This window comes from Nilaparvata lugens, chromosome 8, assembly GCF_014356525.2.
Source record: "Nilaparvata lugens isolate BPH chromosome 8, ASM1435652v1, whole genome shotgun sequence".
In the NCBI taxonomy this organism is placed as follows: Eukaryota; Metazoa; Arthropoda; class Insecta; order Hemiptera; family Delphacidae; genus Nilaparvata; species Nilaparvata lugens.
This window is the reverse complement of record NC_052511.1, coordinates 28,776,944-28,792,102: the sequence shown is the minus strand read 5'-3', so window position 1 is coordinate 28,792,102 and position 15,159 is coordinate 28,776,944. Positions and strand designations below refer to the sequence as shown.

Here is a 15,159-nt window from a genome sequence, read left to right as displayed (position 1 = left end):
CGAGCGAAGCGAGCCCGCTGATCTCATTTTAGGACAATCCAGTCGGGGGTCCAGAATTCGGTACAGAGGTTCCGCTGAGGTCTACATGCAGGCGAGCGAAGCGAGCCCGCTGATCTCATTTTTGGACGATCCAGTCGGGGGTCCAGGGGGAAGAGCCCCCTGGCTAGACGGATATGGCGAGCGAAGCGAGCCTGACGGCTAGTTATTTATATATTCGTTTATTTCTCTTTTTTTTAGAAAACATGTTTACTTCAGAAAGTCCAAAATAGTAACTAGATGCTGTTAGTGTAGAATAGTACATAGTATATTAACAAATATTGTAGCAAACATAGTAAATCGAATTCATAGTATATCTATTTTTGTAATTGATAATGTGTTTGTTTTTTGAAGTATGAATGTATTGTTATTTTGATGAGTGATAGTAGCTTAACCTAGATTTTGATTTGGACTGTAGTATAAATAATTTGAAAATGGACAGTTTTGGGCATAAGCCTGTTGTGCCTCCTCATATAACTGTAAAAATAATTCTATGACTGAGAAATGAATAAATAAATACTAGAAATTTTATGAACAGTAGACTTCACGCAGTATTCTCATCCACAAGTACCTGAATGAAACTATAGACCTTATGGAAATACAGCAATAGACTGGCTTCTCCACACTTCTGTGTAATCACTTCTCAGCTGATTTATGATGAATAATTCTAGTCTGATTTTTACTCTTATATTGGCGTATGAAGGAGGCTCCTTTTTCCTATTATATTATCCTTGAAATGCAAAATTTCCAAAAACCTTGTATATACGTCGACGCGCAATTAAAAAAGGAACATACCTGTCAAATTTCATAAAAATCTATTACCTCGTTTCGCCGTAAATGCGCAACATATAAACATTTAAACATTAAGGCCGGTTACAGAGCTCGACCAACCGTCAGTGAGTATGTACCATTCTGACTGTACGCATCGATGAATCAGTTTTACACATTCAGAGCTCGACCGACCGTCAGTGTGTATGCATCATCCTGACCATCCGTTACATTAGTTTTTACTGAAATACATCAGTTTTTCTGACTCACAAAATGGACGCCTTTACAGATTGCAGCTTATTATCTTCGTAAACGAAAGATTAAAAGTCGTAGATATCAAGTTCACCCGATGGTCGCCCAAAGAGCATTTCAAAGGGAATTTAGTACCATTATATACATCATTGCTTGGGGTGAAGATACATTTTTCAACTACCTCAGAATCTCCATCAGAAATTTTGATGAGTTATTTCGAGCTTATATCACCATTGGGAATACTTGCAGTCACTTTAAGCTACGGATCAAATAAATGTAGATAATATTAATAATATATGTTTTTTCGATAAAAAATTTAGAAATGATTGAAGAAATGTATAGAAAAACTCTGAATTCAAATATGACACTATTAATATTGAATTCATTCATTATGCTATTCAATTCAATATCAGCTGATTGTCGGGCAGAGGTGTCAGCACATTGGTTATGTTGCGATCGGGATACTGATCAGTACAGCTCTGAAAGCTTCTATTTGTTCCGCGTCAGTGGACCGATGGTCTTCGTACGCTGTATAAAACGCATGGTCCTGACCGTGTGCATACGTGCCGTCAGTCCTGCTCTGAACGAATACATGGAATATCTATGAAGACAAGCGCGACTGACGTACGCACTGACGGTCGGTCGAGCTCTGTAACCGGCCTAAGAGAAATGCCAAACCGTCGACTTGAATCTTAGAACTCACGTCGCTCGGTCAATAAACTATAAATTCAATCTTTCGTTACAAATTTTCTATGCTTCTACACTCCAGAGCAAAGCTCGGTCCCCCGATATTTATTATAATGGAAGCAAATTCTTTCTGAAATCAGTTCAGAAAAATAATTATTCAGCATCATACTTGTTGTACTACTATCGGGTAGATGTCAAAGATGAGAACAACAGAGAGTATAAGCCAACTGAGTTTAGCAAATTCATAAAAAAAATGTTTTCACTTCTATGGAGAATTTATCTTTGGAATTCACATACTCATATACCAGCCCATTGTGATTCAAGAGGTAATGTTCTTGGATAGTAGCTTAGCATAAAATAAAAATTTAGTACAACTTCAATGTGTACGTTCTGTGTACAGTAAATTGTTCCAGTTCCAATCGTAAATTGTTCCATCAAGTGACTAGTGCAAAATGTTCCCATGGAACGCCATTTCAAAATCGTTGGTTTAAGCTTTTGGCGCGCACATATGAAGTTGATTTACACTAAAATGTGTCGTTTAATAGCTGCGTGAATGAAGAAAGGCTGTTTTACAAACTTACCGTCTAGAAAAGTGTGCATTTCTTTTATTCCATTACTCTCAAATTTTCTATAGAGAAAAATTCATTTAATGAATGGTTATCAAACATCATATTGTCGGTTATGTATTCTATGGCTATGCTATGGTAAACAAACTATCAGCGCATGCGCAGAGAAGCAAGCAGACTACAATAATCAACCAATGAGAGCTTAGATAGTTGGAACTGTACCAGGGGCCCGTTTCACAAAGGTACAAGTAGGTTACAAGAAGTCTTGTTGCCAACCATGGTTTTGGAGAAACTTGTAGTTACAATGAATTTCTACAAGTTTACAAGTGATTTGCTTGTTACAAACAAGTGTTTCACAAAGATTTTCATTGTGGTCAACATTTTTTGTCGAAATTACTTGTTCGTAACTATGAAATTTCTACCGAGGTGGAAAGCTATGTAAAGGATTTACAAGTGATCATTAAAATGATTTTAAATATTCAATCAATATTTCTAATAATCAAAAATGCCCTATATCCCTCTAAAATTCATTATTTTGGAAATATATGCATCAGGAAATTAAATTTAATAAATTTCCAAAATAGTTATTAATGTGTTACCTCATAGGTTATGTGTACTATAGTATATATACACAGTATATAATGTATACATTATATATAGTACATCTACTATATATATACAGAGTACATATAGTGTGTAGGTTACAAATTCAGCAATAAATGAAGTAGACTGTACAAAAAAACATTATATTGCTTTCAAATATTTTCAAAGTAATTATTGAAAAGTACAAGTAACCTTTATAAAGGATGAAAAAATGAAATCATCATGGAAATAGGTTATGTTTACTATTGAAGTACTTGTAGACTTGTAAACTTGTAGATCATACATTTTTGTGAAACATGAGTACTTGTAAACTTGTAACTACAAGTACTTGTTCGTAACCATGGTTGGTAACAATACTTGTACCTTTATGAAATAGGCCCCAGGTCGGACAATTTACCACGCTTCGACTGTGGGGCAGGATTTTGGAACTGGAACTGGTTTCTGGTACAGAATCTGTCAAAACTCTTCCCATGGAACGCGGAACTTTTTACCTGGTAAATTGTGAATCAGACTATTTACCACATTCCATGTACACAGAACGGGCCCATCATTTTACTAAATCCCTTTTTTCTGTATTAACTGGGATAATACCAATTATTCATATCTCATCATCATTCTTTCCAAGCACAAGTTAAGGCTCATTTTCTGTTAGGGCTTGTACTGTACTTGTGAATTCTGTATGATAGAGATTGGAAACAACTATATTTATCATTTCAATCCCATAAGATTTTAAAGATCTTATCAAATAATAGAAAGAAGTTTGAAAACAAATTGTATTTATTGAGTGGAGTTCATTATTTACAATACATTATCCAATTTTTCAGTTGAATTACATTTCTCAATTAGTAAGGAATCTTTCGAGACTTCGGAATCCAGAAGATAGTTTTCAATGTACTTTTCAATGTCTTCTGGAATGTTACTATTTTGCTTGCGGTCTATTGGACTGATAACTTAAAAATACAAATACTATGCCTCGGCTAAATATTCATGGTGCAAGTGTTCTAGAATTTTGGAGCTGGGCTCTCAATTTTACTGTAGTCCAAGTTTGGCGAGTAAAACTGAAACAATTGAAAATAAAATTCAATGATATTCATTACCAAGAAAATGAATTTGAATAGCACAAAGAGCTGTTACAAGAACAAGCCAAACACTCTCATTCAAAAAATTACAAGTCTACCACACAGCAAGGAGATTACTGTCCGCTGAGAGTCATTATCAGTAGATTATGAGTATTCTTTTGAAAACCGAAGAGTAATCAGTAAGAAAAGTAAAGGTTTACGCTTGAATATTGAAATTTGCTTTTGATAAAGAAAAGAATGATATCAAATAAAATGTGATGGTACAAAAGATCATATACCGGGTGCGACAGCAAAACTTCCTTTTTTAAAGTGAACGCCATCCAGTCAGCTGATGTCGTAGTAGAGCGCAATTGATCTCGTAAGATAGGTCAGACTATAAAGTTTTCTTCCCGACATATCCAGTCGCCATCATGCAATAGAACAATGAGAAGATGGCATTTGCCGTTGAGACTTATATTTCGAGTGGATGTTCTGTGATCACAACCCAGTGCGCATTTCGGAATCGCTTTAATTCAGCCCCTTTGACTACTGTCCCGGACCGGAAATCAATTGTTACGTGGGTCACTACGTTCAAACAAACTGTAAGTGCGACAAGATGAGGAGCTGAAGTCGCTCGGCCCATTAGGTCACCTGAGAACATTGAGGCAGTGAGAGTTTCAATGTTGCGATCACCACAGCGTTCTGCGCGCAAACATGCGTCTGCTCTTGGACTTACCGATCGTTCTGTGAGACGAATTCTTCATGATGATCTTCATTTCCATTCATACAAGATGGCAATTGTGGAACTTTCTGAACGTGACTTCAATTGAGGGAACACTTTCCAGGACGCCTCATCTCAATTAGGAGCGATTTGGAGTGGTCAGCCCGATCTCCCGATTTAAACCCTTGTGATTTTTTCTATGGGGGTTTTTGAAATCCCTTATTTATGTAAACTGTCCGAGGACCCTAAAAGATTTGAAGACCAATATCAGGGAAGAAATTGCTAACATAACGCCTGCAATGATGGCAGGAGTCATGACAAACGCCTGAAATCGGTTTACTCAGTGTATGGCCGTCACCTACCTGATTTGGTATTCAAAACTAATTGAATACAAAACTTTATATATGTGTCTACATTACAAAAAATAAATACACACTTTCTGATCCATACAAAGAGCTTTATTTACTTCAAAAAAAGAAGTTTCGCTGTCGCACTCTGTATAATAATATGTAAATCCAATAATCCACACATCCCCTTTTTCGCTCTACACTAAATTGAAAATTCAATAATATTGTGAACGAGATTTATTAACTTTGTGAATAAATTGATCAAAAATGGAAAACTTTTGTAATAGTTTTAGTTTAGCATCATAGAAAAGCACATAAGTTTGCATGCAGTTGTCAGCGACCAGAGATATTCAACTTAAATACCTAAATAATAAAGCACAACTTATGAAACTCAAGTTTTATTCCAAATCTCCTTCAAATTCATAATCAATAATCGTATTTATTTATTTTTATTTATTTATTTATTTATTAGATAGAGCGAACAATACAATAGTCGGAAAAGAAAAAACAGGCTATTGCCCAAAACTTCTTCAATTTCCTGATTTTGGCACAAATCGTCCAAATATTATGTGGGTTATGTTACTTCAATTTCAACACCAAATCTTCAATCTGAAACTATGAATCAGAATAAAACAAAGAATTTCAAATTTAGATAGATTGATAATGAAACTTCCGTTAAAACAAAAACCAAACTTCAAATATTCACAAAATATAGAATGAAATCACTTAAATTTTGAGATCGAAAATATCACTTTCACCATTAGTATTATTCAAATAGGCTAGCATAAATGTTTATTAGCCTATAGAATCAAGTCCCGTAACCAACATAGAAACAATATGAAGTATCTATTACCAATCAGTAATTTAGTCTTGTGTGGAGTGAATATTTTAATATTAAGTACATAACTCTATTTTGCACAATCTAATGAACTAAATTCAGAAAGAGAAGTTTTGGGCTAGCGCCTGTTTTTTCTTCCCAATATTGCAATGTCTTTGACCTGATGAATATGAATATAATCAAAACGAGAATTAAAGCAAATTTAAATGCTATGTGATTCATTTTAAAATTAAAACTGCATATAATAGCATACCCATTAAGATTGAGAAAGTCAATATAATGACCCTGATTCTCAAGCAAAGACTGTAGCTGCGGCAAGTCAAGATGGCTGTGGACGCTGTTCACAAGTCTCTATGTGGTCACTGTAATAAATCTATTACCTAATTCTGGTGATGGTGCAATCATGTGTGATCTGTTCTGTGTCATGTGGTTTCACTCGAAATGTGCTGATATTTCTTCAAGTGATCTTTTGAAGATTGAGGAACTGGGAGATCGATCTAGATGGTTTTGTTCAGCATGTAATTTGAGGTTAGGGAGGGGAGCTGCGTAAAGTTGGTGTTGAACATGTGCTATCATTGTCTATGGAGGTACGTGAATTAAATATAAGAATGGATTCTTTCAGTGACTCTTCTTGGAAAGTTAGAGATTTTAATAGATAAAAAACTCAATGTAACATCAATTTCCCAATGTGTTGAAACCTGTGCATGATTAAACCTGTTGGATGTGAACCTGAACAACATCAGCTGATATCGACAGGTCGTAAAAAATCGATTGTTAAAATCGATATTGTGGACGATGGACTATCGATTGCAAACACAAATCAACTTGACATTGAAGATGAAAGTAAACAAATTATGACGTTGACGGGAATGTTTCAGTTTTAAACTCCCACCATAGTTTTGAGTCAGTGACTGATCGGGTGGACAATAACACCTGGTCTTCTATCGTAAAAAATCTAAAAATCCTTTAGTTAGGAACACTGTAGTAAATAATTCCAATACCTTGAATGACAAGCGTAATATTACACGTACATCATACAATAAGGTAGCTTCTACTCATAATAAGGTTGCTATCAGTGACAATAATGTACCAGTAGGTGGTGGACTGGCTCATCAGTCTGCAAATAAAACAATCTTGGGAAAAATGGAAAAGAATAAAGCATCTATTGTTTCTCGGAAGAAATTTATTACTGGTAATCTAACTGGTAACCATAACCTAACAGTTACTGACCGAAAGATATTTCTTTTTGTCTCTAGATTTTCACCTGAAACTACTTGTGAGAACGTTAACAAATTTCTGAAAGAACAAAATGTGAATGGCACTGTAGTTGAAAAACTTGTTTCGAATCACCCATCATCATACACATCTTTCAAGTTTGGAGTTCCAGCCAGTGCTTTTGATAGTGTTTACAGCGGAATTCTAGCCTTCTGAAACCTATCTAGCTAAATACTTTACAAAGAAAGCAACTAGTGGGGACCAGATTTTTTAGACCAGAGCAAAATACAGACCAGACCAACCTAGTAGTTGTGCACTGGAATGTTCAATGTGTTGTCGGTAAAATGGACGAAATTATTTTCATTTTAAATAAAATTTGTGTTGACGTTCTAAGTATCTGCGAGCACTGGCTGTCACTACATGAGCTTGCTGATTTTGTGCTACAGTATCTGGTTATAGCTGTATCAGTTCTTTTTGTAGGCCTCATGGACGAAGGGGGGGGGTTCAGCCATCTTTGTGAGGGTTGGTCTTGAGGGGTCTGAGCTCTCTTACATTGTGGATTTGGTGGTGCAGCATGTCTGTGAAATTTCGGCTGTGTTTATTAAGAACCTAAACATAATTTGTCTTGAGGTATACAGAGTTCCACTAGAAAACAATTTTGAAAATTTTATTGATACTCTTTGTAGGGTTTTGGAGTTGCTAAATAGCAGAAATAGGTCGAATGCTTCTTTCATACTGTGTGGCGATTTTAATATTGATATACTATCAAATTCTAGTCATTCTATGGTGTTGAAGAATTTATTGCTTAGTTTTAATCTTAGTTTGACTGTAAAAGAAATTACTAGACCGAACATTTGTGGGCATCGTCTATTCATACCAATAGAATAATCTCTGTGAAGGTTGAACCTATGGTAGTGTCGGATCATTTTGCAATTGTTTTTAAGTGTATGTTAGAGTCGAATTATTCTAGTCCTGATAATTCCAAAAATTATATCAAGTGTCTAAGAAGAATAGCAAGGCCTTTGTCTAGTTATAATGTTCCTATTTTTATAGCATTGACCAGTAAGATAAATTGGATTGAAATCTATACTATTGCTTCACTTGAATATAAATTTACTTTTTTTAACCAAAAATTTTAACGGCTGTGAATCTATCTTTTCCTGTTAAACATGTTATGTGGAAGAGAAAGAATGCTTATATTGGTAAATGGTATGATGATATCAAACAATAAATTGAAGAATCAATGCTTACTTATGTAGGCCTATGAGTTGTTCAAACGATCAGGTCTACATCATTTAAAAGTTAGATATAATGAACTTAAAAACTCATTTAGAAAAACTGTAAGGAGGGCTAAATTTGAGCATAATATTGTAACCGTGTATTAACAGCAAAGAATAAACCTAAAGAGTTATGGTCTATTGTAAAAGAAAATCTTAATAAGAATGTTTTGAATAATGTTAATGTAAATGACTGTCTAACAGCTGGTGGTTTTAATGATTTTTTTTATTGAGAGTGTTAGTAATATTGTTCAGAGTGTACCTACTTCTGTTAATGATGTTTCTTTTTATCTTGAAAATTTCAAACTAAATGTTCCTATAATAAATTCATTTTCTTTTTCATTTATTAGTGTTGAACAAGTGTATAAACGAGAGAAAGGCCAAACAAATATGGGAAATGAAACCTATTGGAGTGAGGCAAAGAGGACGACCAAGAATATCGTTTGAAAACCATGTCGAAAGAATGGGGCTGCTAGGGGTAAAAACTGGCAGCAGATGAAAAGATTGGCTGAGGATCGTGGGGAGTGGAGACGCTGGGCCGAGGAATCTTCAAACCACCCTACGCTGTGAGGCAGAAGGGGATCGAGAAAGAAGAAGAAGAACAACAAGTGTATAATGCTGTATTGTCTCTTAGTAATAGTGCTTGTCTAGATATTTATTGTTTGAATTCTTCTATAATGAAATTGGCTGCACCATTTATTTGTGAGGTTTTGAGTTACCTTAATATGTGTATTGAGAATGGGGTTTTCCTGAATGCTTAAAATTAGTTCAAGTGATTCCATTATTGAAAAAAGGTTCACCTCTTGACTACAATAATTATAGGCCAGTGTCTATTATACCTATAATTGCAAAGATTTTTGAGATTATACTGTATAATCAAAGTGTACAATACTTCGAAAAGAACATACTTTTTACTAATAGTCAATTTTGTGTAGTTGAGAAGTTGATATTGTGGTAATTATTCATATTGAATGAAAAAGACTAAGAAATTGTCAAAAAACCACTGATTTATTGATAATTAGAAACTAATTATTTAGTTATTGATAATAGAAGCTAATTAGTTTCTAATTATCAATAAATCAGTGGTTTTTTGACAATTTCTTAGTCTTTTTCATTCAATAGTCAATTTGGTTACTGAAACAATAGAGGTACTCATACTGCTATCTCAGGTACTCATACTGCTATCTCAGAGTTCTTGAGGAATGGAATTAGCTGGCTAGATGGAAAAATGAAGGTCACGAGTAGCTTTTATGACATGTCAAAAGGTTTTGATACCATTTCACATGTTTGCTGATGATCTAGCAATACAAGTCAACTGTGAGAAATTATTTGACAACATAAATATCCTCAATTTTATCAATGCAACTATCGAAGACTGGACAGCTGCAAACTCTCTTTGTCTCAACAAAGACAAAACACAGTTGTTAAAATTTGATTTAAGTGGCCGATGTGATATTAATCATGTGAAGTTTCTAGGCATCACATTACAAAATAATTTAAAGTGGGAGAAGCATGTCAGCTTACTGTGTAGTAAGGGGTCTAGAGGTATTTTTATGCTTAGCAGATTAAGGCATATTGTTAGTCATGATGACCGTGTTCACTGCTGTTTATTATGCATATATTCAGTCTCATTTGGCATATGGCATTGTTGCATGGGGGAGAGATTCAAATGTGAAGAAACTTTTATATTACAAAAGAGAGCTATCAGAGTAATTTGTAATAAGGATAGTAGAACCCATTGTAAACCATCGTTTAAAAGCCTAAGAATCATGACAATTACTGCACTCTATGCTTTTGAATGCATGATGTACACAAAGAAAAATGTAAACAGTTTTCCAATCAATAGTAATGTTCACAGCCATTTTACTAGACAGGCTACAGCACTCAGAAGGGCTCAGTGTAACTACCACTTTATGTTGAATAGTTTTGTTGAGTTTGGAAAAAGAATGTACAATAAGCTACGTTGAAATAAAAGAGCTTGAAATTAGACAGTTCAAAATTTGTGTGGAAAATATTTTAATTGACTGCTGTCCTTACAGTATAAATGACTTGATGTAATGCATAAATAATGTGATGTAATTTGTAATTTTTATGAACTGTGATATATTGATGTAAAATTTGTTTTAATTGACTGCTAACCTTACAGTTTGAAATACTAAATAATGTGATGTAATTATATGACCTGTGATAAATTGTTAAAATTGTGATTAGACCTATTTGTATATTTTTTGACGATGTCTTGCATTATTGTTTTTAATGTTCTGACAATAAACGAATCTTGAATCTTGTATCAACGGCTATATGCAACATATAATATATACAGTAATAGACTTCAGCCATTAATCAGTCGTCACGCGGCTGGAGTAGTGCAGTAGTCACTTAGAAATTGGGCCTTTATTTATGTAGGTTTTATGAATTATCAAACATTAATGTTTATTTTATATGAAGATTTTTCAAGTTACACAGTTTCCAAACCAAATTCATGATGATTACTAAAGGAAAGGCTTTTTTACACACAACAAAAAAATGTACCAACTGAATCATAATTTAGTTATGAATAGTAGTTTACAGATTTGATTTTGATTTTAGCAACTGTAAAGTTAAAAATTTGTTTTGCGATTTTTTTTCCTCAACAAGATGTATTGTCTTAATTAGAGGTTGATGGAGTTTATTTACAGAAAATGTAGTGTTATCATACCTTGTACTGCTTGTTGGAGTATTCGTTCCATGGTTCATCGTTCTTCCTGGTCCATGAAACATCAGGGTTCCTGGTGGCAAGCCTCAGGGTATAGAAAGTAGCGCCTGTTGCTCCAACCAGGACACACACATACAGAGGGATCAGCTGAAACACAGTAACATCATATACGATTCAATTATTTAAAGTGCATTTGACTGAACAATAGGATATTAATGGAGAATGTATCTACCTGCCCAAACAGAACAAAATTTAATTGATCACGATGGCGGTGTCACAGATTTGTGGGTTAAGTGGAAGGGGGGGGGCTCTTATTGCCTCAATTTCGCCCACATCACTTTTGAAATTGTAAAGTGTAAATAAGAGGCATTTATCTATCTAACTATCTCTGGCATCTTCACAAAAAAGTCATTGATATTATAGACTTTTCCCATCAGCCTCTCAAACGGATCTTGACGAATCTGTTTGTGGCTCTTGCCTAGAAGTTCTTTGATCGTGTGCTGTCTGCTGATTTTTGGACGGAGGGGACTTTAGTTAAAAAATACATCCCTGCAAACAGGAGAAATAAGCAATCATCTAATGTTTTTTTAGGCAGTCCAAAACTGGCTCCTCAACTGAAAGACTAATCAATTCTGACGATTGTGTTTCCATGCATGATTTTCCTTGTGATAAACTGCTTTTTGACATGCTTTTTTATAATGTGCAATGCATTAAAAATAAAGTATTTTTTTATAAAGCCTATTATATCGAAGATTTTTGAAATTCTTATTGCTGAGCAACTCCTTGCTTATTGTGACCAGTGCGGCCTGTTTGCGACCACCCAGTTTGGTTTCAGGAAAAATAGATCCACCACTGATGCAGTAGATTTCCTGCTTTCCAAGATATTTGATTGCTTTGAGGCACGTGGACTTGCTGGGCTCACCTTGTGTGATCTCAGCAAGGCCTTTGATACAATGGATCATGCAATTCTCGTGGACAAGCTTAGGCATTATGGCGTGGGACCGTCTCCTCTCAAACTGATTCAGGCCTACCTGGGGGGTCGCAGACAGGCGGTGCTGGCTAATGGAGTTCTCTCTGAGATCAGGGATTGTGTTGACTGTGGAGTGCCTCAGGGCTCTGTCCTGGGGCCTCTGTTGTTTCTTATTTCAGTTAACGATATAGCACAGGTGGATGGCAGGTGTGTTGTCTGTTATGCGGACGACACCACCTTCTTCAATGCTGGTCGTGAGATGGGAGGACTGAGGGCAGCTATGGTGGAGACTGGAGCATTTGCATCGGACTGGTTCTCTGCCAATCGCTTCCTCCTCAATGAAGACAAAACTCAGTCTATTGTGTTCAGTCTCAGAAATGGGAATGAATACAATTTTGCGCCTGTCAAACTGTTAGGGTTTACCCTTGACAGGAAGCTCTCATGGGGCGAGCACATTGAGACAGTTTGCGCCAGGTTGAGCAGAGTGGTTTTCCTGCTGAGGGGTCTCAAGCACAGTGTGCCACCTCATTATCTTGAAATGTGCTATTTTGGCTTTTTTCAGAGCGTGATTTTATATGGCCTCCCCCTCTGGGGTGGAGCCACAGATGTCGCCCGAGTCCTTCGTCTCCAGAAGAGGGCCCTGAGGATTATTTGTGGGGCTGGTAGATTAGCCCACTGTCGCCCACTCTTTATCAAAGAGAGGATCCTCACCGTCTTCTCCCTCTATGTTCTCCATACCCTTTGCAGAACACATGCGAACGTGGGGTTGCTCGTGACCCGACAGAGCTTCCACCCATATGAGACTAGGGGTAGACTCAGGCTGGATTTACCCTACCAGAGGCTGAGCAGAACTCGAACTGGTCTGGCTCATATGTCTATCAGCCTCTATAATAGGCTGCCTCTGTTGGCCAGGGATCTGCCTGCAGTGCGGTTTCGAGGGGCTCTGAGGAGCCTGCTGACGGATCACCCTCTGTACTCACTCCGTGAGTTCTGTATGTTGGAGAGCAGTGTGGTGAGTGCCTATTTTCGTATTTGATTTCTGCCTCTGGGCAGTTGTTTTTTTTACATTTTTGACGTGTCCCAGTGGGCTTCACTTTAGTGATCCCTTTTATGGACTTATTCAAATAAATACTAAAAACAAGGAAGACATTAAGACATCACTAGACGCGCCCTCACCGACTCTGGTAAGTAGTTAAACATCCTCAGCGCCAGCACCGGGAAACAGTCCCTCACGCCTCAACTTTGACAAACGACAGCTTTGTAGTAGGAGTGTATTTGAGTCGCCCTCACCGAATCTGGTAAGTGGTTAAACATCCTCAGCGCCAGCACCGGGAAACAGTCCCTCACCCCTCAACTTTGACAAACGACAGCTTTGTAGTAGGAGTGTATTTGCTCTCTTTGCTGTAGCATTGTAATGTTGCTCCTTAAATACAGCAGTGAAACCAGGATATAGCGTCCACAAACTGTGCGAATACCTAAATTGGCTGGCAATGTGCATCAAACTTGGTATATATGTGATGATTCAAAAAGATTTATTTTGGAGCAGTAAAATATCTCTCGCATGAGATGAAAGACACCAGATCAGGATACCATACTGTATGCGGCTACCAATCACTGCTTGTTACAACTTCACCAATTGCTCAATTCTCAGCAGCGCTCACAACTTCCTGAAACGACATAATTGTATGACTATCGACTGCTTCTTGCACACTCCAAGAATATGGTGCTTCCAGGTCAGAATTGAATTAATATTGCATCCAAGGAGAGTGACAGGTGCCTCGTTAAGATCTGTGCTACCAAGAGTACACATCACTTTTTGGGTTTTTCCTTTGTTGAGAAACGACTTATTTGCCTCTCGATTCTGCCGCTGTGGGTCCCTCACCCTTATCGATGATTGAGGTATCATCCGCGAACATAATCAGGAACACATAAGGCTCAAGCTCCGTTGTCCGTTCACACCATGAGGTACATGTTAAGACGCACCTATTAGTAAAACAACTTGCTTACGTACAGCAAGTGATTCACCACCTTGCACCACACTCTGACCCAAAAACCATATTTGGAAAGGCTTTTCTAGTAGGACCCTGTGAGACATACAATTGAAAGCTTTAGTCAGGTCACAAAAACACTAGACTGAATGATCTCTCTTTCTTGAAACCCTTATAGATTCTGTCTATTAGAGAGTAGACTGTAGCTGATGTAATTGACCACCCCTTCTTAATTCATGCTGCATGTCTCCTTACAGTCTATGATATATCATAGTAGGCTTCCTATGAAACCTCTACAATTTCAATATGATCATGAATCGTCAAATTCTATTTCAAAACTTTATTGAGAAAAGCATAGCCTCATTAGCCTACATTATACTTCCTGAAAATTACTTAGCCTATAGTGAACTTTCTACCCAAACTATACATCGGTATGTATATTCTCAATAAGTAAAAAGCTTTTCAGTCACAGAATGAATAGTTTTATTTTATCCAAATAAGTGAAACATAACTAAAAATTATAAGTTTTATAATAATGATGACGTATCTTGCCTTTTGTCTATTTTATAGGTTAAGGTCAGAGTAAGATTTTTATGTAGATCTACTCAATTACATAATAAACCAACTATCTTCAGATTTATTGGAAGAAAAATATAATTATTAGCCTATATTAATTTGGAAAACCTTTGGATAACTTTTTATAAACATTTTTGTAGAGAAATAGTAGGCTACAGGCTCAGCCTACTTTTTCCTTCAATGTCACAATTATGTTATGATTGTAGTATTTTGTACAATAAATTAATGGTTTTCTTTTTCAATGAAATTGAGATAATAGCAGAACAGGGTAAATTTTAGATTTGTATAAAGAGTAGGTCTACCTAGGCAAATGAATTTGGAAGACAATCTTAGGTTGGGCAGACTATATCACATTATTCATCAGAAAACTCAAGACTATGGAAAGTAGAGAGTATTTTTAGTATTAGAATAATTTAACTTACCGATGGATGTGCTTTCAAACTAGCCAAACTTAATCCCTTCATTTTTAAAACGTTTTCTTCCTCAAAATAGATTATTAAAAATGACCTTCCTCTGTGAGTGTGAAGAAAAGTTGAAACCAAAAACGCAGACGCAAGTCAGC

General features: G+C 36.1%; 1 protein-coding gene across 2 annotated transcripts in view; it reads right to left on the bottom strand.

Annotated features, from left to right (window-relative positions):
- Nucleotides 1-3,671: 3,671 nt before the first annotated feature.
- LOC111045565 (cytochrome c oxidase subunit NDUFA4) overlaps nucleotides 3,672-15,159 on the bottom strand; it is a 97,678-nt gene continuing 86,190 nt past the window's right edge. For both annotated transcript variants that reach the window (XM_039434456.1, XM_039434457.1), the window contains 3 exons: nucleotides 15,020-15,158; nucleotides 11,067-11,210; nucleotides 3,672-3,970 (listed from right to left, as the gene is read on the bottom strand). In XM_039434456.1, the coding sequence (XP_039290390.1) occupies nucleotides 3,914-3,970; nucleotides 11,067-11,210; nucleotides 15,020-15,061 (243 nt within the window). In that variant the 5' untranslated portion in view covers nucleotides 15,062-15,158 and the 3' untranslated portion in view covers nucleotides 3,672-3,913. The remainder of the gene's footprint in view (nucleotides 3,971-11,066; nucleotides 11,211-15,019; nucleotide 15,159) is intronic.